The sequence below is a fragment of the Panthera onca genome, chromosome E3 (genome assembly GCF_046562875.1).
Source record: "Panthera onca isolate mPanOnc1 chromosome E3, mPanOnc1 haplotype 2, whole genome shotgun sequence".
In the NCBI taxonomy this organism is placed as follows: domain Eukaryota; kingdom Metazoa; phylum Chordata; class Mammalia; order Carnivora; family Felidae; genus Panthera; species Panthera onca.
Genome location: NC_138354.1, coordinates 24,545,261 through 24,570,011, shown reverse-complemented (window position 1 = coordinate 24,570,011; position 24,751 = coordinate 24,545,261). Strand labels below are relative to the sequence as shown.

At 45.2% G+C, this 24,751-nt stretch overlaps 1 protein-coding gene across 6 annotated transcripts in view; it reads left to right on the top strand.

Annotated features, from left to right (window-relative positions):
* VWA3A (von Willebrand factor A domain containing 3A) overlaps positions 1-24,751 on the top strand; it is a 61,622-nt gene that overhangs the window by 17,580 nt on the left and 19,291 nt on the right. For all 6 annotated transcript variants that reach the window (XM_078440461.2, XM_078440460.2, XM_078440459.2 and 3 more), the window contains 13 exons: positions 2,439-2,537; positions 3,949-4,055; positions 7,121-7,246; positions 7,568-7,676; positions 7,910-7,975; positions 11,368-11,493; positions 14,484-14,619; positions 14,729-14,832; positions 16,385-16,465; positions 16,882-16,976; positions 18,401-18,520; positions 23,986-24,060; positions 24,206-24,350. In XM_078440461.2, the coding sequence (XP_078296587.1) occupies positions 2,439-2,537; positions 3,949-4,055; positions 7,121-7,246; positions 7,568-7,676; positions 7,910-7,975; positions 11,368-11,493; positions 14,484-14,619; positions 14,729-14,832; positions 16,385-16,465; positions 16,882-16,976; positions 18,401-18,520; positions 23,986-24,060; positions 24,206-24,350 (1,389 nt within the window). The remainder of the gene's footprint in view (positions 1-2,438; positions 2,538-3,948; positions 4,056-7,120; positions 7,247-7,567; positions 7,677-7,909; positions 7,976-11,367; positions 11,494-14,483; positions 14,620-14,728; positions 14,833-16,384; positions 16,466-16,881; positions 16,977-18,400; positions 18,521-23,985; positions 24,061-24,205; positions 24,351-24,751) is intronic.

Genomic DNA, 24,751 nt, shown 5'->3' with positions numbered 1-24,751 from the left:
AGCGGCTGAGTGCAGAACTGTGGTTCTTACTGGGAGCGGGGGTGATTTTTTCCCTCCACCTTCACCCCAGGGGACATTTGGCGTTGTCTGGAGAAATGTTGCATTGTCAAGACTGGGAGGGCAGCTTGCCAGGGAAGGTGCTAAACACCCTACAATGGTCTGGTCAGCTCCCCACAACAGACGACTGTCCAGCTCAAAATGTTAACAGTTCAGGAGGTGCCTCGGTGGCTCATCTGGTTAAGCGTCCAACTCTTGATTTCTGCTCAGGTCATGATCTCACAGTTGGTGGGTTCAAGCCCCACATTGGGCTCTGTGCTGACAGCCCGGGGCCTGCTTGGGATTCTCTGACTCCCCCTCTCTCTCTCTCTCTCTCTGCCCCTTCCCCCTTGATCTTTGTCTCTCTCTCTTTCAAAATAAATAAATAAACATTTTTTTAAAAAATGTCACTAGTTTGGGGTTTGACAAACCCTGGTGTAGGTAAGGAGGCTAAAGGATGATGGACCCCTAACCCTGTGCTTCTCAAATTTATGGCAGCCAAATCCCTTTTGGTGGTGGTGGGGGCGGGGGTGTGTGGATTTTGTTAAAATGCAGACTCTAATTAGGCAAATCTAGGGTGGGACTTGAGATTTTACATCTAACAAGTTCCCAGGACAGTCCCCTAATTTAGACTTTGGGAGGAGAGGGTGGAGAGTAAGAAGGACTGGCCAGCAAGTGGAAGAAGAAACAGGAAAATGTGATGTCCTGAAAGACAAGTGTATTCATTAAGTGCTTCACTTGTCATGTTCTTGACACAGCCAAATGGTGTCCTGTGCCCCTCAGAACTGGAGAAAGTTGAGAACTTACATTTGCCCATTGGGTCTGGTAAGAGTGAGCTCACTGATCACCTTGTCATGGGTGGCTTTAGGGGAGTGAGGAGGTGAGAGCCTAAACTGAGGGGGTGGCAGAGAAATGGGGGGTCAGGAAGCAACTCTAAAATAGGAAGCAGAGAAATGAGGTGGGGTAGCAGGAGGGAGAGGTGGGGTCCTGGAAGGTTTATTTCCTCTTTCAGATGGGCAACAGGACAGCCTATTTGTGTAGCGATGGAAATGGTGTGGTGATGGAACAGGAAGTCCAGGAGAAGGGATGGTTACGGTAGCAAAGTCCCTATTTGACCAAAGAAGAGCCAGTAATGGAAGCCACAGGGTTGGCCTTGGAGCTTTGGTAGTTGCCATAGATACATTGTAACAGGGGAAAAGCCTAAGTGTGTAGGCAAAGGTGGGCAGGCAGGCAAGGAAAGATTAAAAAATAAAACAGGGGTGCCTGGCTGGCTCAGTCAGTGAAGCATGTGACACTTGATCTCAGGGTCAGGAGTTCAAGCCTCACATTGGGTGTGGAGATTACTTAAAACAATAAATAATATAAAAAATAACTTAAAACACAAACAAAACAAAACTCTGGTTCATTTTTCATTTCTCAGTGAAATCGGAGGCAAAAATCACTTGCTGAGGGAGTGTAGTAAAGGAAATGTTGGGCTGTGAGAGATATAAAACACACCTCTCTGAGAGAAGTTAATCAAGCAGGAAAATTGGGCATGCAGGAAAGTGAGATTTCAGGCCAAAAGCATCAAATGGAACCCACTGCCCCTAGAGAACTAGCCGTTTTGCATGAATGAAAATCCCGGTTCATGATGCAGCCGTAACAGGATGAAGTCCCGGGCAGAGTCAAACCTCGTTGGCATATAGAATGTGAGAACCGCTAGAAACAGAATTAGAAACTCCCAGAAATACCATGGCAGCCGTGAGCTAGACACATCTACCTTTGATTGGTAGAGTGGGTGAAAAATAAATAAGGATCTAGAGAAATGGAACAAAATCAGCTGATGGAATTAGATATCCGACTTTGTATCTTACAAAGGATGCTTTCCTCTGGTCTCCAAATTGTCTTTAACGGACATGTGTTACTTTATAAGAGTGGACGTGAGGGAAAAAACCCTTGTGAAGAGGAGGCTGCCACAAAATAAGAGCAGATACGGGGTGCCTGGGGGGCTTGGCGGTTGAGCAGCCGACTTCAGCTCAAGTCATGATCTCACAGCTCGTGAGTTCGAGCCCCGCATCGGGCTATGTGCTCACAGCTCGAAGCCTGGATCCTGCTTCAGATTCTGTGTCTCCCTCTCTCTCTGCTCCTAACTCACTCACATTCTGTCTCTGTCTGTCTCAAAAGTAAATAAACATTTAAAAAAAATTTTTTTTTAAAGAAAGAAATAAAAACAGATACTGCCCAGATCTAAAGTCAGGACATCAAGTCTTGCTTTTTCCTCTGTAAAATGGGCCTGCCTTCTGCTGCTTTTTGAGGTCGGGGGGTATGTTCCAATGTCTGCATCATGCAGAGATGCCCGGGAAGAGGCTTCAGAGAAGCACAGAGTTGTGCTGGTTATTTCCACATGCCCTCTTTGGTTTTAGGCATTTGGCCTCATCAAGGGAGCCAGAGTTGGCATCATCGTTGATGTGTCCGCCATTGGCAGTGGCTCTCAAAAAGAGGAGTTCCAAAATGACCTCCTGGTAAGTCTCTCTGGCACAGAGAAGTACCTGGAACCACCCCCATCACCCCCTCCCCTTTGTGAGCTTGCTCCTTGGATTCCCTTATAGCAACTGCAAAGGTTTCTGTGAAACCCAACCACAGGGTCCTTTTCAGTTCTAGTGTGAGTTTCTAATATTCTTACCACAGCAGTCCCTGCTAGCTAGTCTTGTCCACAAGAGCCCCCGAGTTCCCCGGAAAGAGGACGGGAAGACTAATCACTTGGACTGACCCCAGCATAGCATAGCCTCTGTCTCCTGGTCTTTTCTGGACCCAAGAGCTATCCCATTTTCTTTGGCATTGTCCATAACAAAGAAGCTAAGAACTCCAGAGTTAGATGACTGGGGCTCAAGTCCCAGCCACATCTGCCACTTGGAGGCTGTGGCCCTGCTACCTAATCTCCCTATGCCTAGGTTACCTCATCAGTAAAATACGATGATAACAGTGGCCACCTGACAGGGTTGCCATGGGATGAAAGGAGTTCACTCAAGTTAAGTGCTCAGTACAAAGTCTGGCATGGAAAATAAAACCTCTGTAGCCTCTGTGAACTAATGTGGAGAGGCTATTTTTTTATGGGAACCCCTAGAATTTTGGAGGCAATAGTCAGTTTGAGGACTCTTAGGGTTCAACATGGACTTGTTGTCCACGCTTGTTCCCCGTTCCTGGTCTCAACGGATGTCAGGAAATAGTGCAGACCCCTTCATGACACGTCCTCGGGGCTGAGTTTCTAAAGATTCCCCAGGCGGGCTGGTCGAATTTAGCCATGGCAGGGGTCATGTTGGTGGCATACAGATGAAACTCTAGCCAGGAAGAAGAGGAGAAGCTATCTTACTGTTGGGGATTCATCAGCAGCAGCTTGAGAGCGTCAAACAGGCTGGCCTTGTGCCCATCGCATAGCCACCATGTTTTGGCAAGAAACCACTGCCCCCCCCCCCCCGACCCCTGTCCCCCTCCTCCCTGGGTGCCACAGTTAAGGGTCCAACCATAGCGCATGCTGAGATGGGTAGCTGAGACGCTCACATCCCCTCCCCCCATAGTCCACGACCCAAGTGTGTGGCCACCCTGAGGAGCTGCTCCGGAAGATGACGTCAGTCTGCAGTCACTGGGAGTGAGTCAGGACACAGCCTCCCAGGGTGGTGTGCCAATCTGTAGGCTGAGGCCGGTGCCCTGGCTCCACCACGCACACAGGCTGGGATGGGTCACCAGGGGCACTCATCCCACACTTCCTTGAGACTCAGTGGGCAGGAAGCAAATGTCAGCTTGGGGCCACTAAGCAACCCTGTCTCAGCACGGCTCACACCCCAACTGAGAGGGCCCAGCCCTGGCATGAGGAGTGAAGCCAGGCTCCATGTGGCCCACGGCTCCAGGAGCCAATGATGTCCCTTTGTCTGCCAGAGCCTCATTGATGAGCAGCTGAGCCACAAGGAGAAGCTGTATGTCCTGTCCTTCGGCACCAGCACCAGCGCCCTCTGGCCAGACCCCGTGGAAGTCAGCCCCTCCATGTGAGTATCCACCCGACCTTGGCCAGAATGTTTGCTTCTTCATTTTCCTCTCTATGTGGTAGTGTCTTTCGTGAATGAGCACAGTGCAAACCCAAGACCCCAACAGGTCAGTGAGTACAAAGAGTCAACTCACAGAGCGGAAACGCAGGGACCAGTAACCTTTGGAAAAGTGGCCAGCGTCGTGAGCAATCTACAAAATGAAAAGACAAGACAACCACAAGGTGCCATTTTTCTCTAGCCAACTAGCAAAGATAGTTTTGTTATTTTTAAGATAATACGTGTTCATTTTTAAAAATTCAAACAGCATGGAGGCGCCTGGGTGGCTCAGTCAGTTGAACGTCCAACTTCGGCTCAGGTCATGATTTCAGTTTGTGGGTTCATGCCCCGCTTCGGGCTCTGCACTGACAGCTCAGAGCCTAGAGCCTGCTTCAGGTTTTGCTGTCTCCCTCTCTCTCTGCCCCTCCCCTGCTTGTGCGGTCGCTCTCTCTCCCTCTCTCTCAAAAATAAACATTAAAAAAATTCAAACAGCATGAAGGATAAATAATAGAGTCTCTCTCACCTCCCAGTAACTGTTTCCTCTACCTACTTCCACACATACACGCATCAGTGTGCTTCTTCAAACAGGAGTGCGTTGCACTGTCTTGCACTTTGACTTTGCACTTAATCTTGCATAGCATTCTCTCTCAGTACACACAGATCTACCTTATTATTTTTAACATTATTTATTTAATGTTATTATTTTTTATTTATTTTTGAGAGAGATAATGAGAGTGTGTGAACACGTGCGAGCAGGGAAGGGGCAAAGAGAGAGGAAGAGAGAGAATCCCAAGCAGACTCTGCACTCACAGCGTGGAGCCAGACGTGGGGCTTGATCTCACAGACCACGAGATCATGACCTGAGCTGAAATCAGGAGTCGCACGCTTAACCAACTGAGCCATCCAGGCTCTCCCAACCTTACTCTTTTTTAATGGCTACATTAGTATACCACTGTAAATGTACTATGATTTAACTAGTCCTTTATTTGGAAGCTTCTAGTTTGGGGTTTTGGAGGGGAGCATAGAGGGGGGAAAAGGAAGATGTGTAAGAATTTCTACTTACTTATGCCAGTAAATAAAAATGTCTTTTCCATGAAGAGAAAATCCTTGATCACCTACCACATGTTAGGTGCGATGCTAAGCGCTTAGCATGAGCTATCTTACTTAATACTTAGGGCCAGCACTTGGAATAGGATTCTTATCTCCATTTTGCCAATGAAAAAACTGGGACTCGTGTTAGGCCACGTGCCCAAAGTGGCAGAGCCAGGATTGGCTGCCAAAGCCCAGAGCAGGTGACCTTGACCAGTCCTTCAACTGTCTTCAGCAGAGAGAGGTCAGAGATACCTATCCCTCACTGAACTCTCGTGAACATGAAATGAGGGCACTCAGTGAATGAGAGTGGTTTTTTTGCTGTGGTTCCCACTCCAGTTAGACCCCACCTATGGGATGTTAGATCTGAAAGTCACCATGAGGTCATAGGCAAGAGCTTCTCAACTGCAGTCATTGCTGGATGACCCTGGTGATTTTTGTCACATCTCTGCCACGTGTACTATTTTAAAACATCAATTCTACATGGATATTGAAGGAAACTATCAGTACCATAATCACGAAGCCCATATCGCTTGCCGTAATTAGGATGCAGCCATAACAATAAATACAATGAAAGCAAACAAAACAATGATATTAAATTCTAACTTGAAACCTATCGGCCAGAGAAGGCAGTAGGCCTAGGATTTGCTTTCCCTTTGTTTATTTTTTTTTTTGTTTACTTATTTATTTTGAGAGAGAGAGAGAAAGAGAGGGAATCCCAAGCAGGCTCCACACTGTCAGTGCTTAACCCGATGCAGGGACTTGAACTCACGAACTGTGAGATCCAAAATCAAGAGTTGGATGCTCAACCGACTGAGCCACCCAGGCGCCTCTTTCCCTTTGTTTAAAAGGGAGACTCAACACTTAGCATAATGAAAGACAGGCTTACTAGCTCTGAGCTGAAGCTTTTTATTTTATTTTTGTTTTTCTTATTTTTCTTTCTTTACTTTTTTGGTCAAAGAGAAATGGAAAGAGCAGAACTCTCTCACTGGTACCATGTGAGGTATTTAATGGAGAAAGCACTGCTTCACATCTTCTTCCCTCTTAGGGCCGGAGTATATCCCAGTCCACGTGAGATGCGGCCACACAGCCACGGTGCCTCCTTTTGGAGTGCTCCTGGGGTCAGGGCATTCACTCTGCACTTGGAGTGGGGTTTGTGTGGCAGGATCGAGAAGGAACTTAGCCCAGACCCCCTGATGGGCAGAGTCGCTTGAACCTCAGGTTCTAGAGTCAGGCCTGGCTTGATATCCCAGTGTTGCCAGTTGCTTACAGTATCACCTTGGGCAAGTCCTAACTGGGTCTTCTCATCTATAAAATTGGAACGAAGGTATCCACCTCAAGAATTATTATTAGTCTGGGCACTTGGAGGCCGCAGTTGGTTAAGCATCCGACTCCTGATCTTGGCTCAGATCATGATCTCACAGTTTATGAGTTCAAGCCGCACATCAGACTCTGCGCTGATGGTGCAGAGCCCACTTGGGATTCTGTCTCTCTCTCCCCCTCTCTCTGCCCCTCCCCTGCTTGTGTGCTCGCTCTGTCTCTCTCTCTCTCTCTTTCAAAAAATAAATAAATGAATAAATAAATAAATGTTAAAAGTTTATTTTTATTTATTTTTAATTTTTTTTTGTTTATTTTTGAAAGAGAGAAAGACAGAGCGTTAGCAGGGGAGGGGCAGAGAGAGAAGGAGACATGGAATCTGAAGCAGGCTCCAAGCCCTGAGCTGTCAATACAGAGCCCGACGCGGGGCTTGAACCCACGAGCCGTGAGATCATGACCTGAGCTGAAGTCAGATGCTTAACCGACTGAGCCACCCAGGCACCCCTAAACTTAAAAAATTTAAAAAAAGAAAAGAATTTTTGTTAGTCTGAAATGAGTTTGTGTTTGTGCTGAGCCTGGCACCCCGAAAGAGTACTGTGTTTAGGTGTCTGTTGTCTACACAGCCTCCAGGAACTCAAGCTCTGGGTGAAGAAGCTCCAGCCTGATGGGGGAAGCAATCTGCTACAAGCCCTGAGGAAAATCTTCACCCTGAAGGGACTGAATTCTCTGGTGATCATAATGGGCAGCTGGTAGGTCTCCTTTCCTATGTGGGTAACAGACCACATCAAGGGGGCTGGAGAACCAATCCATTGTTAGAGGAAAGACCGTCAAGCATGACTCTTCACACACGCTTGAGAGAAGGATTTCGTTCACAGGCCATCTGTCCACAGGTGTCAGGGCAGGGGGCAGCCAGGGCAGGCCAGACCTGCAGTCCACTCCTCCCCACACGTTCCCCAGGTGACCTGAAACACATATGGTCAGTTCGATTTGGTAGATGTTCCCGTTTTCTCTGGATGGTCCTCAAAGTGATTTGACCTGGGGAACCCCGTTTTCTTCTGTCTTCTCCCCAGCCCAGATCAGCCTTCTGAAATTCTGTCCAACTACATCCAACAGTCCACTGTGGGACGGGACCTCATCACCCACATCATCACCTACAAATGCAACGATCAGATGCCCCCTGTAAGTACTGGGATTCTCCAATGTTTCCCTTGGATTGGCCATAGGGAGCTAGCTGGGCCAGCTCTGGGGGCTCCGTGCATGGACAGGGACCCCCTCCCAAACTACGGACCAGAACACAACTCTCCTTGTACCTAATTCTCCCTTTGGGCAGTTGGGAGGCTCAGTCAAGGAGAAGGCTTGTCAGACTACTGGCGTTGCCCTATGGAGAGCTGACCCTGTCTCCCTCCCTACAGGCTGTCCTAAAGAACCTTGCAGAAGCTCTTGGGGGCTACTACCACTGCTATAGCACAGAGACGGAGGTAAGCCCTTCTGTCAACACGCGGTGTCCCTCTCCTCCCTCCCTGCCTGGCTCCAAGGCTGTTTCTGGGGGATCTGTACTTGCTTCCCTCCCCCACCACCATGCTCAGTATAATCAGGTTAAGATGAATATGTGGGAATAGCAGGGACAGCATGAAGTCACAGGAGATCCTTTGCTCAGCACGCGCGATGAGTTGATCGTGCACCAGTGTGCCTAGAGGCCTTTTAAAGCATTGCCGGTAGAATCCCGAATCTCTATCCAGTCGACAACAATGTGGGCCCTACTCCACCTCTACTCCCATCAAAGCTGTGAGTCTGAAACAGTTGTCTCAGTTCTTTCTCCAAGTACATCCCTGCTACTGCAGGGTCAACTGTGAGTGAGCCATCAGTTCTGTACCAATCCGTCCATTGGTGCCACCTGTGTCCACAATGGAGGTAACAATTAGCAAATGTGTATGGAGCCATTTGGCGGATTGAAAATCCAACTGTCTGTTCAGCTAACAGGCTGTGTCTTGCCTGTAACCATGAATAGCCATAAGCAAACAAATATTTGCATCTCACAGTGTTCGAGTGTCGCCATGTCTAGCATTTAACACCAAGGAGCCAGGGTCAGGCAACATTTTCCTTGGGTAACACCCCTTCTGTTTATGTCATTTCTGTCATTTTCCAGACTCTGTTTTTTTGAGGCCATGGACTACAGGGGCTAGGACGGTACAGTAAATGAATGAAACTGGCTGATTTAAGAGATCTTTTATCTTGGGGCGCCTGGCTAGCTCAGTTGGTGGAGCATGTGACTCTTGATCGGAGGGTTGTGAGTTCAAGTCCCATGTTGGGTGTAGAGATTACTTAAAAATAAAATCTTAAAAAAAAAATAGAGGGGTGCCTGGGTAGCTCAATCGGTTAAGTGTCCAACTCTTGATTTTGACTCAGGTCATGATCTCACAGTTTGTCAGATCATGCCCTGTGTCAGGCGCTTGCACTCTCTGAACAAACAAATAAACAAACAAACTTAAAAATAAATTCCTTTATCTTAAAACCTGTAGCCCTCTTGGCTTCTCTGTTGTTTTTCTGCCCTTGAGAGAGATATGGCTACAACAAATTTCATTGCCTTCTTCTTTTTTTTTTTTAAGTTTATTTATTTTTGAGAGAGGGAGACAGAGGGAGAGAGAATCCCAAGCTGGCTCCACGCTGTTAGCACAGAACTCGATGTGGGGCTTGATCTCAGGCACTGTGAGATCATGACCTGAGCTGAAATCAAGAATAGGAGGTTTAACCAACTAAGCCGCTGAGGCACCCCTGTCTTCTTTTAATATGAGCAAAACAAAGGTAGAAGGATAACAAAACCCTACAGCTGACTCTGATGGAGTGTGGGGGGCGGGGAGCAGAGAGTGTGTGGGGCTCGGAGGACTAGGCAGCACATGCCCCGTCTAGAGAGGTGCCTCTGCTCAGCCCAGCCCGCTGTTGCTCTGGAGGAATGTGACCCCAGTGCCGCCAGGTCTTGGGATTTTTCAAGAGCTGGAAATCGGGATTTGCGTGTATGTGTGACTCCTTTACATTTTTTTAAAACTGGAGGTGAAATTCACATAACATCAAGTGAACCACTTTAAAGTGAACCATTAAGGGTACTTAGGGGGCTCAGTCAGTTGAGTGTCCAACTCTTGATTTTGGCTCAGGTCATGATCTCACAGTTCATGAGTTCGAGCTCCACATCAGGCTCCATGCTGACAGTGCAGAGCTTGCTTGGGATTCTCTCTCCCTGTCTCTCTGCGCTTCTCCTGCTCTCGTTCTCTCTCAAAATAAATAAATAAACTTAAAAAAAAATAAAGTGAACAATTAGTATTTTCACTATGTTGTGCAACCACCAACTTTATCCAGTTCCAAAACATTTTCATCCCCCCCCAGAAGAAAATTCTGTACCCATTAAGCAGTTCCTCCCTCTTTCCCCTCCCCCACAGCCCTCTGGAAACTACCAATCTGCTTCCCATCTCTATGGATTCACCTATTCTGGATATTTCATATAAATGGAATCATATACCTTTTGTATTTGTCTTCTTTCAGTTAGCATAATATTTTCTTTTTTTGTTTATTTTTGAGAGTGAGAAAGAGTGTGAGCGGGGGAGGGGCAGAGAGAGAGGCAGAGAGAGAGGCAGACACAGAATCGGAAGCAGGCTCCAGGTTATGGGCTTTCGCACAAAGCCCGATGCAGGGCTCAAACCCATGAACCATGAGATCATGCCCAGAGCCAAAGTCAGAAGCTTAACCAACTGAGCCACCCAGGCACCCCTGCTTAGTGTAATGCTTTCAGGGTTCATCTATGTTGTAGCTTGTCTCAGAGCTTCATTCTTTTTCGTGGTTGAAGAATATTCCATTTTCTAGATGTACCACCTTTTGTTAATGCATCAGTTGATGGACATGTGGGTTGTCTCCACCCTTGGGCTGTTGTGAACTGCTGTGAACATTGGTGTACAAGTCTCTTGAGTTCCTGTTCTCAATGATTTGGGGTTATAGACCTACAAGTGGAAATGCTGGGTTATGTGGTATTTCTGTGTCCGATTCTTTGAGGAAGTGCCAAACTGGTTTCCACAGAAGCTGCACCATTTTACATCCCTACCAGCAGTGCACAGGGCTCCAACTCTCCACATCCTCACCAATGCTTGCTCAAGTCCTCTTTAAATTACGTTTATGGCCAACCCAGTGGGTGTAAAGTGTTTCTTCGTATCTTTAAGGTTGGAAAACCCTTCAGTTATTTAAAAATACTTCAGGGGTGCCTGGGTGGCTCAGTTGGTTAAGCTTCCAACTTTGGCTCAGGTCATGATCTCGAGGTATGTGAGTTTGAGCCCTGCATCGGGCTCTGTGCTGCTAGCCTGGAGCCTGCTTCAGAGTCTGTGTCTCCCTCTCTCTGTCCCTCCCCTGCTCACACTCTGTCTCTCTCTCTCTCTCTCAAAAATAAACATAAAAAAAATTAAAAAAAAATAAAAATGCTGTAGACCAATACCATAGAAATGGAACACAACACATTTGCAGGCTGTATCTAACACATGGACCCTAGTTTATCTTATTTTTTAAAGTTTATATACTTATTTTCAGAGAGAGAGCACACAAGTGGGGAAGGGGCAGAGAGAGAGAGGAAGAGAGAGAGAATCCCAAGCACTGCACTGGTGGTACAGAGCCCATTAGAGGGCTCGAATTCATGAGCCACAAGATTATGACCTAAGCTGAAGTCAGACCCTTAACTGACTGAGCCATCCAGGCACCCCAATGGACCCTACTTGATAACGTCTGGTTTAAACAATCTGACACTTAGCTTTGGGAAATTACATGGCTGCTTGACCTGCCTTGGCCATTGCTAGTAGCCAAATGACCTCTAATAGCTGATTACTCCTGCTACCCCCAGGTCTATACCAGTTGGGACATGGACCAGCTCCTGGCAGAAATCCAGAAGGCCCAGAGCCTCCTGAGCCACATCCAAGCCTTGCGCAACAGGACCCCCTATGAGGAGCTAACGGGCATGATGAAGGAGGTAGGTGGTGTAGGTGAAGATTTTGGAACTGGCCTCACTCCATTCTCCTTTCTCACCCGTCTCCCTGAGGGCATGGCTGCCAAGGCCCCCATGTGCTAAAGAAAAACAAGGCAAAGCCGTGCCCTCTGCTGTACCTGACACCCCTGAGCCGGGTGGGCCTTCCACTGTGCTGGAAGGATCCTGATGGATTTTCTAGCTGAAAAATTGATTTCAGAGAAAGGCCAGCAGGCTCCTGCCACCCTTCCCATCTATCACTGTCCCCTCCCTTCACCCCAATTTGGAGAAGGACAGAAACCTCAGCCACACTGAGTGGGCCATCTTGAAGATAGTCTTCGGCACCCAGCACTTCATTCAGGGCAAACGTCCCTGCCTGGTGACTCCACTAATGTAACATCAGTAAAGTAACGCAGCCAGCTCATGGACGCAGCACCATAAAAGGTATGAGCTGCTGAGGGACGCCTGGCTGGCTCAGTCAGAGGAGCGTGCAACTCTTGATCTCAGGGTTATGAGATCGAGCCCCATGTTGGGTGTAGAGATTACTTAAATAAATAAAACTTAAAAAAAAAAGCAATGAGCTGTTTAGACTGTGCAGAAACTTAACTGTGAACAGAAGGCACGGAGAATGCATTTATCGCTTCACCAAATGAACATGTGGCTGTGTCATAGAAGACATCTTGGCCTGGTTGGACACAATAGAAGAAACACAGCACCTAGAAACTGGAACCTTACATTTTAGCTCCAGCTTTTCTATTTAGTCTCTATAAATCATAACAGCTATTCGTATTATAATTAGAATAACTCTCTACAGAGTGCCCATTCTAAGATAGGCACCATGCTTAACTCTTTAAATGTCTTATTTTATTTTAAAAACAACAGTCTGCTGCAGATGTATTATTATCCCCATTTTACTGATGAGGAAACTGAACTTACAAGGCTAAATAATTTGCCTCAGACCCGAGAGATTAGAGACAGATCAAGTTTGAATTAAACCCACATCTGGGGCGCCTGGGTGGCGCAGTCGGTTAAGCGTCCGACTTCAGCCAGGTCACGATCTCGCGGTCCGTGAGTTCAAGCCCCGCGTTGGGCTCTGGGCTGATGGCTCGGAGCCTGGAGCCTGTTTCCGATTCTGTGTCTCCTTCTCTCTCTGCCCCTCCCCCGTTCATGCTCTGTCTCTCTCTGTCCCAAAAATAAATAAAAAACGTTGAAAAAAAATTAAAAAAAAAAAACAACCCACGTCTGTCTGACACCACAACCTTTCCAGGAGTTTCCCAAAATGCAATACATGCATTACTTACGGTTTGCAAGGTACATGGTTTAATTTTTCTAATATGTATTTAAAACAAGCTCATTATTGTTGTAATACATCTTCTTTCTAAAATTATTTAGGTACAAAAAGGGAATTAATTTTTTAAATGAAATCCAATTAATAATTTAAAGGCTTTAATATTACATATTTGATTTATTTCATTCTTTAAAAAGATTTTTTAATGTTTATTTTATTTTTGAGAGAGAGAGAGAGAGAGCATGCACATGTGTGAGCTGGGGAGGGGCAGAGAGAGAGAGAGAGAGACAGAGGATCCAAAGTAGGCTCTGCACTGACAGCAGATGCGGGGTTCGAACCCACAGAACCATCACAGAACTGTGAGATCATAACCTGAGCCGAAGTCAGACACTTAACCAACTGAGCCACTCAAGCACCCAAAAGAGTTAATTTTTAAAAATAATCTCTAGGGGCTCCGGGTGGCTCAGTCGGTTAAGCGTCCGACTTGGGCTCAGGTCATGATCTCGCAGTTTGTGGGTTTGAGTCCTGCGTCGGGCTCTGTGCTGACAGCTCAGAGCCTGGAGCCTGCTTCTGATTCTGTGTCTTCCTCTCTCTGCCCGTCCCCTGTTCACACTCATTAAAATAAATAAATAAATAAATAAATAAATAAATAAATAAATTTAAAATAATCTCTCCACCCAGTGTAGGGCTCCAACTCACAACTCCAAAATCAAGAGTCACATGCTCTACTGACTAAGCCACCCAGGTGCCCCCATGGTTGATTTATTTATTTATTTATTTATTTATTTATTTATTTATTTATTTATTTTATTTATTTATTTTTTTTAACGTTTATTTATTTTTGAGACAGAGAGAGACAGAGCATGAACGGGGGAGGGTCAGAGAGAGGGAGACACAGAATCTGAAACAGGCTCCAGGCTCTGAGCGGTCAGCACAGAGCCCGACGCGGGGCTCGAACTCACGGGCGGCGAGATCATGACCTGAGCCGAAGTCGGACGCTTAACCGACCAAGCCACCCAGGCGCCCTGGTTGATTTATTTTTTAAAAAATTCTAGAGGCACCTGGCTACCTCAGTCAGTGGAGCTTGCCACTCTTGATCTCGGGGTTGTGAGTTTGAGCCCCACATTAGGTGTAGAGATTACTTTAAAATAAATTTTTTAAAAAAATTCTAAACAGTACAGTGGTACTCAGATACAGCAAAATTCATGAAGGCAGTGCTCAAGTGTCCAAAGTTTGGGAATTGCTGTGTTTTATTTATATATGAGTTATGACTTAATATCTCAGAACCTCGGGTTTTCAGTTTGTAAATGTGGGTAAGGGGAAGCTGGGCTAGATCAGGGCTCCTGAAATGATCTGGTGTAGGAGTTACTTTTTACTTCTTCAAAGCCTTGTGTTAGGAGCCCACGGAAGGGCCATCTGTCATCTTGAAGTCCAAGGTGCCGATCTTGATGGTAAGGGTGGGGAAGGGGCCAAGAGGATGGACAAATCAAAGAGGAAGCAAATTGCTGGGGACATCTTCTTACTCTGGAAATTCTAGCAATCTCCAGAGAAGGGGGTGGGGATGGTGGGAGGGGAAGGCAGAATTGCCTTAATTTGCCAGGTAATATTTTCAGATGCTCCACTTAGGGGAATGGGGTGGGTCGGGGAGACTAGGGATTCCAAGCTCTAAAATGTGATTTTGTAATGAGGGCTTTTAAATTTAATTTAGATTTCCACAGAGATTGCAAAAGGGCCACTCACAGGTCTCTTGCCTAAACCCCCAAAGCATGAGGGTCCCCTCACAATTGAGTTCCCAAACTTGGAGAAGACTTCTGCAGAATGGCTAAAGATCAATGGCCTAAAAGGTAAGTCCCCAGTGAGGGCAGAACCCAGGACTCAGGTGACTAACTAAAAGTCATGAATCCTCTGGGGCTCCAAGGGTTGTATCTCACACCCCACTATTTATTTTTACAGCCAGAAAACTAAGCCTTTATCAGGTTCTGGCACCCAATGCATTCTCTCCCGTGGAGGAATTTGTGCCTATTCTCCAGAAAACAGTATCTTCATCTATCTATGAGGTAACTCAGTCAGAGTTCTCTCCAGTCTTCTGCAGGGGGGCGCTTTTGTGACATTTCCCTTCTTAAATGTTCAAGAAATAAGAGTAATAAGTCAGATCACAGGGAGTAGGGGTCTAAAGGTCTGTAGTACGTTGTAAGCTTTCCACCCAGGACTGTAGAACTCTCATCAGATCTATCCCAATTGCTATTTTGCAAAGATTTGAAAAATGGACTTGGGAGATGGGATAAGAGGGAGCAAGTCAGGTACTATAGTTACCTCCTCCTTGAAGGTTTTCCTCTGTGCACTCAGAACACACTCACTTTCCTTGTATCCTCACTGTACCTGGTACAGCTTCTGCTCCAGCTCTTATAATGTGTTAATATGTGTACTTGTTATGTGTCTAAACCCCCAATGGCATATGAGCCTTTAAAAGAACAAACTCTTGAGGTGCCTGGGTGGCTCATTCAGCTGAGAGTCTGACTTCAGCTCAGGTCATGATCTCATGAGTTCGAGCCCCACATTGGGCTCTGTGCTGACAGCTCAGAGCCTGGAGCCTGCTTCAGATTCTGTGTCTCCCTCTCTCTCTGCCCCTCCCCCACTTGTGCTCTCTTTCTCTCTCTCAAAAATAAATAATAAAAAAAAAACATTAACCAAAAGAACAAACTCTGTTCTCCAACCCTGTATCCCCATTATCTAGTACAACTAAGCAGTCAATGAATATTTCCCAGATGGCTAACTGGGTGGAAGGAAGGATAGAAAAAAGAAGGAAAAGAATGAATGGATGGATAGAAAGAAATGGTGATGATAAATGAATAGATAAAAGGATGGATGGATGTTTGGTTGGTTGGTTGGTTGGTTGGTTGGATGAATGGATGGATGGGTGATGGGTGGATGGATGGATGGATGGATGGATGGAAATGTAAACTTCCATATGGAAGTATGGAAAGGGAAAAGTAGAAGGATGAATGACAGAATTAAAAATGGTGAAAGGATTAAAGTACAACGAAAGGATGGAGAAATTGAAGGACGGAATAATAGGTAAAGAGAAACATCAATGGAAAGATGGAAGAATGAAAGAGAAGTGGGATAGATAATTGTAGCAGTGGATTGATGAAGGACCAGGTGGTCATCCATCTTGGCAGAGGATGAAAAATTAGACAACTTGGCAGAGGACGAAAAATTAGATTTTCAAAGGGTCCATGAAGGTCTATCTGGGTTTCTAAGCCTATGAGCCCATGGCCAGTATGTTTCAAGGTCTCCAACTATCCTATTACAAAACTTCCAGCCATATCTTATAATCAAGACCCTGCTGTTTGTAAGAGCCTCCCCAGAAGGGAGCCTGGCTAGCTGTCAGGCATGGTGCACTCAGGGACCACTGTCCTGAAGGACTTCTGTCACCAGCTCCAGGCATGGCAATGACTAGGGAGGCATAACCCACCCCCAGATGTGCTCAAAGCCCACTTCCCTCTTATGCATCTGATTTGGAGAGCCCAGCACCCAAATTAAACTTACAGTCATTCCCCACATGTGTTCTGTTCACCTGCTGCCCATCCTGGCAACACCTGAATGCAGAAGGCAATGGTACAATTTGAATGGCATGACGGGACAGTGAAGAATGTTCATGTGGATCCGCCCTTCCTCTATGAGTACCAGGTTAGTAATGGGTCCAATAGGTCAGAATATGTGGTATGAGAAGAGAGAATGTGAGGAAGGCACCATGGAATGTGGAGACCCAAAACCATTGACTGAACTCCCTCTTATAAACAGAAACTGTCCTCTGCCTCCAGGCACCGCTGGAGCTTTCTACACTTGTTTCCCAGGGAGGAACCTGTCAAACAAAAGTCTCTAATCTTTTGGGGCAAGATCTACTTCCTCTCCCATCTGAGGCAATGAAATATTTGAACTTCCTGGTCTTGTGGCAGACTCATCAATGATTTAGTGGAATGTTTATACTGCCTGGATACCCATGACCTTGACACCTCATTCCCAGAAGCCAACCTTCTCCACACAGACCCTTTTACCAGCCATCCTTTGATCTGTCACTCACTCTGTGACCTGTGGGTTTACAGAAACAGCTCAGCAGAGCTATGCGGATGTATGAGAGGCGGATCGAGTGGCTCTCCTTGGCCAGCAGAAGAATCTGGGGCACCGTCTGTGAAAAAAGGTACCTTCCCTCAAAGTAGTGTTCTAGTCCTTTGTGAGTCTGGTGTGTGACATACACACTCATCCAGCTCATGAATTCCCTGTTGGTAGCATCAGAAACCACCACTTAGATAAGGATCAACAATCACTCAGCAGAATCCTTGGAGGAAAAAGTCACCACTACCATCATCAATATCAATAATTGTGTATCATCGTTGTGTTTACTTAGGATTCTTTCAGTTAAAAAGCCACAGAAACTAAATGCAAATTGGCTTAAACAAAACAGGGAAGTCTGGTTAAGGTAACTGAAAATTCTAAAATAGATTTGATTGCTGTCTTCAGGTATGGCTCCATCCAGGGGTTCACGTGTGTCAGGAATCTTTCTCCGTCTCTTGGCTCTACTTCCTTCCCTTTTGGCTTTGTTTTCAGGCAGGCTTTACCCATCCAGGTAGCAGGATAGCCACCTGAAACTCCTGGCTTGTTTTCTACCAGTTTAGCACTCCCAGGCTTGGAGTAGGGGGTCCATCGATGGGCTATTCAACTCTGGCCTGGGAGGTATGATGTTCTAATTGCCAGAAGTCAAATGCCCACCCTTCAAGCTTAGGGTGGTTCTGTTTCACCCAATTCAAATGGCCTGAAAGAGGCAGAGGAGTTTTCCAAAGGAAAATCAAGATGCTGTCGTGATAGGAGGTAAAAGATTCTGCGTAGGGAGAAACAGTTGGCAACCATGATAGCTATCCTTACCGTTCCATACCTTATTGGATGCATTCCCACTTACAAAGTACTATACTATTCAATCATTTAATTCTCAAAACTAACCTAGTTCCTAGTTAAATATATGAAGGATCAGAGAGGTTTTGTGACTTGCCTAAGTCACACAGGAAGTGGAACTCTGACTCTAAATCCAGAGGATTTGCTCCTGCTATCCGTAACTGCTGTCTCAAAATGAGAGTAGAGGGTGGAGTTGGGAAATGATTTGAGGTCGTGAAAGAAGACCAGATGGGGCTAAGGATCTTAAAACAGAGAAAGGTCACAAAAAGATGCATTTATTTCCCCAGAGGCTCAGATACACCTAATTCCCCATCTAACGTGCTTACCTTGCTTCTGTTTCCCCTACGGAGACCCCAATCTAGAATAATATTGAATGCTAGGGCTTTAAAGCAGGGAAATGCCTGCTTTCCAGGCATCCCCCACCCCTTAAACCATCTCCACCCTGATGTGACTTTACTCCATGATGGGAGCCCCTGGGAGAGAAGCTTCCACGATCCCCTTAGTCTACTGTTGTAAACCCACTCCTGTTGACCTCACACCATGGAAAAGATTTTGGCCGGCTGTAAGTTTGGCATGTAGAATTCCCCTGGAAAAAACTTTAAATAGTAAAATGGAACAAAATAAACATTATCTGAGAGATTCGGTTCTCTTCTTAAAGCTTGTGTTTCTTTTTAGGGTGGTTATACTGCTGGATATCTCTGTGACCAATTCCATGTACATTATTCATATCCAGCACTCACTGCGGCTTCTGCTGGAGGAGCAGTTGTCCAACAAGGACTGCTTCAACCTCATCGCGTAGGCTCCTAGGTCCCGTGGGGGGCTGGGGGCAGGGGGCAGGGGGCACGGGTGCTCTGTGCCACTGCTGGGCTGAGGTTCCCGGCAGGTGGCTGGATGACAGATGTTACCAGCACCCAGCATCCTAGGATGGCCATCAGCTTATCTGATTTGAATCATCTTGTTTGCGGTACTGAATAATTAAACGGTTGCAGGACAGTCCCACTGGGGCGAAGGTGTAAGCGGCCCCAAAACACACAGCTTGATCAGCCAAGATAAAGTAACTCAGCCCATTGCCCCATTTGGATTCTGAGCTGATAAACATGAAAGAGAAAAAGAAGGGCCCCGGGCATGCCCCAGTCTCGGTACATGTCTAGCAAGACCTAATATGCCAAACGTTTAGGATTCCAATCCCAAATGTTAATTATATAGACTTATATATATAATTATATATGTTTAAATTATGTGTAACTATATAATATATAATCCTATATATTTAAATGATATATATAAATAATTTGATATAACCTTTAAAATATCAATATTATATATAAAATAGACATATTTTTAAACATATTTATTTATTTTAAGAGAGAGAAAGAGGGGCGCCTGGGTGGCTCAGTCGGTTAAGCGGCCGACTTCGGCTCAGGTCATGATCTCGCAGTCCATGAGTTCGAGCCCCGTGTCGGGCTCTGTGCTGACAGCCTGGAGCCTGTTTCAGATTCTGTGTCTTCCTCTCTCTGACCCTCCCCTGTTCATGTTCTGTCTCTCCCTGTCTCAAAAATAAGTAAAACGTTAAAAAAAAAAAAAAGAGAGAAAGAGTAAGCAGGGGAGGGACAGAGAGACAGAGAGAAGGAGAGAGGGAGAATTCCAAACAGACTCTATGCTGTCAGCACAGAGCTCAATGCAGGACTCGATCTCACGAACCATGACCTCAGGGCCACGACCTGAGCCAAGATCAAGAGTCAGATGCTCTAACCTACTAAGCCACCCAGGTGCCCTTAAAATATATATTTAAAAAAAATTTTTTTTTTTAAATTTTTTTTAATGTTTATTTATTTTTGAGAGAGACAGAGACAGAATGCAAGTGGGTTAGGGGCAGAGAGAGGGAGAAACAGAATCCAAAGCAGGCTCTAGGCTCTGAGCCATCAGCACAGAACCCGATGTGGGGCTCGAACCCACAGAGCTGTGAGATCATGACCTGAGCCAAAGTCAGGCGCTCAACCTACTGAGCCACCCAGGCGCCCCGAAAAACATTTTTTTTTAACATTTGTTCAATTTTGAGAGACAGAGCATGAGCAAAGGAGGGGCAGAGAGAGAGGAAGACACAGAATCCGAAGCAGGCTCCAGGCTCTGAGCTGTTGGCCCAGAGCCCAGCGCAGGGCTCGAACTCATAAACTGTGAAATCATGACCTGAGCCAAAGTCAGATGCTCAACTGACTGAGCAACCCAGGTGCCCCCATATATATTTTAAAAATTATATACAACTGGGGTGCCTGGCTGATTCAGTCAGTGGAGCATACAACTCTTGATCTTGGGGTTGTGGGTTTGAGCCTCATATTGAATGTAGAGATTACTTAATAAAATCTTAAAGAAAATTATATGTAACTATATATAACTTAAATTATATGCAGTTATATATATAGTTATATAAATTAACTATATGTATGTATAGTTATATATATAATTTAAATTACAACTATATATACATATATTTAAATTATGTATTATATATAGTCACATCTAATTTATATATATAGTTATATATAATTCAAATATATATATAGTTTTATATATTTATTTTAATGGCATACCTTTTTCACTAATTAGGGGACAAAGAAAAGGAACCCACTTGAACTATACATTTTTGTATCACTTCATATCAAATAGGGAGTATTTTTTTTTTAATGTTTGTTAAATTTGAGAGAGAGAGAGAGCGTGAACAGGGAAGGGGCGAGAGAGAGAGAGAGAGAGAGAGAGAGACAGAATCCAAAGCAGGCTCCGGGCACCAAGCTGTCAGTGAAGAGCCTGATGCGGGGCTCAAACTCAGGAACTGTAAGATCATGACCTGAGCTGAGATCAGATGCTTAACTGACTGAGCCACCCAGGTGCCTCTCAAATAGAGAGTATTCTAAATCAATTAAGACAGTGGTTAATATTATATATTATTCTGTACCAGAGCCTAATCTTTTTCTAATAAATGTTACAGAAAAAAATGCTTAGAGATACATATTAGGCAATGTTTTCATTAATTTATCCATCCATTCATTCAACAAACTTTTATTGAAAGCCTGCTCTGTGCCAATCACTACGCTCAGCATTGGGGATACAGAAGTGCATATACATAATACCTGTTCTCAAGGAACTTGGGGTCTAGTAGAGGGAGACAGGCATGTTAAGAAATAAGTGTTATTAACTGTTTTCTACAGAAATAGGTAGAAGGCAGGATCAGACCATCCTGCCTGAGCAGAGTTAGGTCAGAAAATATTCACAGAGGAAGTGACCCTTTTGCCAAGTCTTATTAAATGAGCAGGTGTTTGCCTAGCACATGTGAATGATGGGGGCAGTGGGGAGGAAAGGCATTTTTGGCAAAGGGAACAATATGAGGCATACAGGTGTTGGAACTGTGGAACATTGTATATTGTGTTGGAACGGAGACTATGGAAATTTGGGGGGCCGTCAGGGAGTTCAGTAGGTTACAGGGTGAGAAAGAGAGATTGTGCATGAGAGAATAAAACAGGTGATGGAGAATTTATACATAGAAGATGTGCTCAGGAGCTTTTGTACTACAGGACATATAGGCATTAAAGGATTTTAAGCAAGGTCATAAGATGAGCGGATCTTGAATGCTCAAGTCACAGTGCGAAAGACGCATTAAAGGGATGGAGGCCATTTGGACCGCTCCAGTGGTCTGCACTAGTGTGGAGTAGGCTTGAACTGTTGGCCATGGTGATGGAGGAAGGGATGCGTGTGAGAGCCATTGCAGAGTTAGAATCCGCAAAGCGTCGTTACCATGTGGCTATAGAGGGTGAGAGAACAGTGAAGAGAGGATAGCCCAGATGGAGCAGATCTTGGAAGTAGAAGATAGTTTTAACCATGTAGAGTTGGAGATTTCCAAGAGGAGATGTCCTTGTAGGGGTTCCATTGAGGAGTTCTAGCCAGGAAGCACAGGTCTGTAAGCCATCAGTATTCTGGTTATGTGGTTCCACACACAGAAGTGCATGAATTGCACCTGTGGAGATGTGAAGGTGACAGAGGACAACCAAAGACAGAACTGATGAGGCACTGACATTTGGAGGGAACCACCAGAGAAACACAGGAGAGGAGCAGCAGAGAGGTAGGAGGAAAATAAGGAGAGAGTAGTATTGAGAAGCGAGGTCTCAGAAAGAAACAGAGTTTGATCCTGCAGAAGAAAAGCAGGAAGGGAAAGAATGAAGGAATCTACTGAATTTGACAGTAAAGCTCACTGGTAACAAAACAATGAGATATAGGATTTTGGAATTCAGTTTGGCAACTGAATATTTAAAAGGTTTAAAATAATAACAGTGCCCAGTGCTGGTGATGATGCAGTAAGAAGGGCACTCTTGGAAACTGTCAGTAGAAGTGTAATTTGGTATAGCCCTTGTATTAAATTTTTAAGTATATATTCTTCATTCCTTCAATTAAACCTTTATATATTATCTGAAGGGAATACAAAGCCAAGTGTACAGAGATAACCATGCTGGGTTGTTCAGTACAGAGTCTAACACAGATAAACCTGGAAACAAACTGCATGACCCTTGGAAAAATTGGTAAAACAATCCTGACAGTGCAACTATTCAAAAGAATGAGGGAGAGTTACATGTGTGCATTTAGAAAAATGTCCTCCGTAAGTCCCAATGAAAGGGAACAGGTAGATTACAAATAGTATGTACTGTATAATTCCATTTCTGTAAATATATATTTACCTCTTCTGTGTTTTTTTTTAAAGTATAGTTGACACATAATGTTAGTTAGTTTCAGGGGTACAACTCAGTGATTTGACAAGTTTTACACATTTATTTTTTAAATTTAGTTTAAAGATTTTATTTATTTATAAGTAATCTCTACACCCATCATGGGGCTCGAACTTACAACTGAGATCAAGAGTCGCATGCTCTACAGACTGAACCAGCCAGGCACACCTATGCTTCTTTTTTTTTAATCTGAAAGAATATAGAGTAAAAAGTTAACAGAATTTTTTTCTGAGGAATAAAATTGGACAAATTTTCACTCTCTGGATGTTGTTAAAATTTTTATCCAGTTGTAATAGAGGATTTATTATCCAACTAAAATACATATTTTCATGAGGGGGAAGAAGGTCATTGGTTTTATTTTAAGTTTTATTTGTTTATTTTGAGAGAGAGAGAGAGAAAGAGAAAGTGTGCAAGGGGCGGTGTGGGTGAGAGAGAATTTGAGAGAGAGAATCTGAAGCAGCCTCCGCTCTGTCGGCGTGCTGAAGAGGCAGTGCTCCATCTCAGGATGGTGAGATCATGACCAAGGTCATTGTTAATATTTGCCAGAGAACCTTCCAGAAGCTTGACTGCAGTGGGTTGAGGAGTAAGGAGATGCTGCGACATTGTTTTTCCAGGGAGCCCGTCCATACATACAAAAGAGAAGTGGCTAATAGAAAGTCCCTGGTAGAAAGAGGAAGTTATTTTTGAGAATGGACAGGCTTGGGGTGCCTGGGTGGCTCAGTTGGTTAAGTGTGTCTGACTCGTGGTTTCAGCTCAGGTCATGATCTCATGGTTCATGGGTTCCAGCCCTGCATCAGGTTCTGTGCTGACAGTGCAGAGCCTGCCTGGGATTCTCTCTCTCTCTCAAAATAAAGAAATAAACTTAAAAAAAAAAAAATAGGCTTGAACATTCACAGAGCAAGGGGGAAGAGTGGAATAGAGAGGAGGAAGGAGTTTGAGGGGGAGGGAGACGTCTGTGGGCAGGTCTCAAAAGATCAGGTAGAAGACTTAATCTTGAGCTAGAAAAAGGATTGCCTTTGAGAAAGGCAACCAGTCCTCTTCTCAAGGATTTAAATTCTGCCTCATGGGAAAATGAGATGATGCATTTTTTTTTCTTAATTAAAAACTATCATGCAGACAGAGTGAAAAAAATGAGTTATGGGGCTGAATCAGTGCTAGGGGGACTTAAAAAGGGGGAAATGACTCTCTCCTTTGGGGGTGGGGAGTTCACCCAGAGAAGGGAGCTGGTGTCAGAAAGGAACCCTGGCCATAGCTGGTCCTGGCTCTGTGTCTCCACTGAGAGCCCCTCAGCTCTGCTCATACCGGGAATGTACTGTGACACGTCAGGACCAGCAAGGAAATCTGGTGGCTGGCCCAGGCCAGGGACATCCTAGCATTTTTCGGTGTAGTCAGAATTTTGCTCCCCAAAAAGACCTGGGAGCCCAAAGACCTGGGGTGTAGAGTGGCCAGATCTCCTGCTTAAGAACACACCCTCTTTCCTTCCCCGCCAAGGTTTGGAAGCACAATAGAAAGCTGGAGGCCAGAGATGGTTGCTGTGAACCATGAAAACTTGCAGAGCGCCTGGCGGTAGGTGACTGTCAGAGGCACCTGCTGTGTCTCAGGGCGGCCTCTGCGGTGCTGTTTTCTCTGTCCCCCTCTCCACCAGAATCCCCGACCTCCCTCCGGGGCCTCACAGCCAGCCTCCCTCAGCAAGGCCCTCCTTGCCTCCTAGGTGGGCCCTGACTCTGCAGTGTCACGGCAGCAGGAACGTCCTCAGCGCCCTGCGGAAGGCTGTGGAAGTGGATTTCAGTGACAAAGATGGTCACCAATCTCAGGGCATCTACCTCTTCACGGGGGGCATCCCTGACCAGGACGTGGTGGGTAGGCCTCGTCCTGGGCATCCTTCCTGACCCCACATCTTCCCCTAGGTGAACGCCTAGAGACGGGTTTCCCCAGCATGATTTTCCAAACTAGATTGATTTTATGTATTTATGTATTTATTTATTATTTTTAATTTTTTTAAAGTTTATTTATTTTTTATTTATTTTATTTATTTTTTAAGGTTTATTATTTTAAATTTTTTTTAAGTTTATTTATATTTTGAGAGAGAGAGAGAGCAGAGAAGGGGCAGAGAGAGAGAGGGAGAGAGAGAATCCCAAGCAGACTCCACAAACCATGAGATCACGACCTGGGCCGAAACCAAGAGTCAGACACGTAACCAACTGGCCCTGCCCCACCCCCCACCCCCCCGCAAAGTAGATTTTAATGTGCAGAAAAG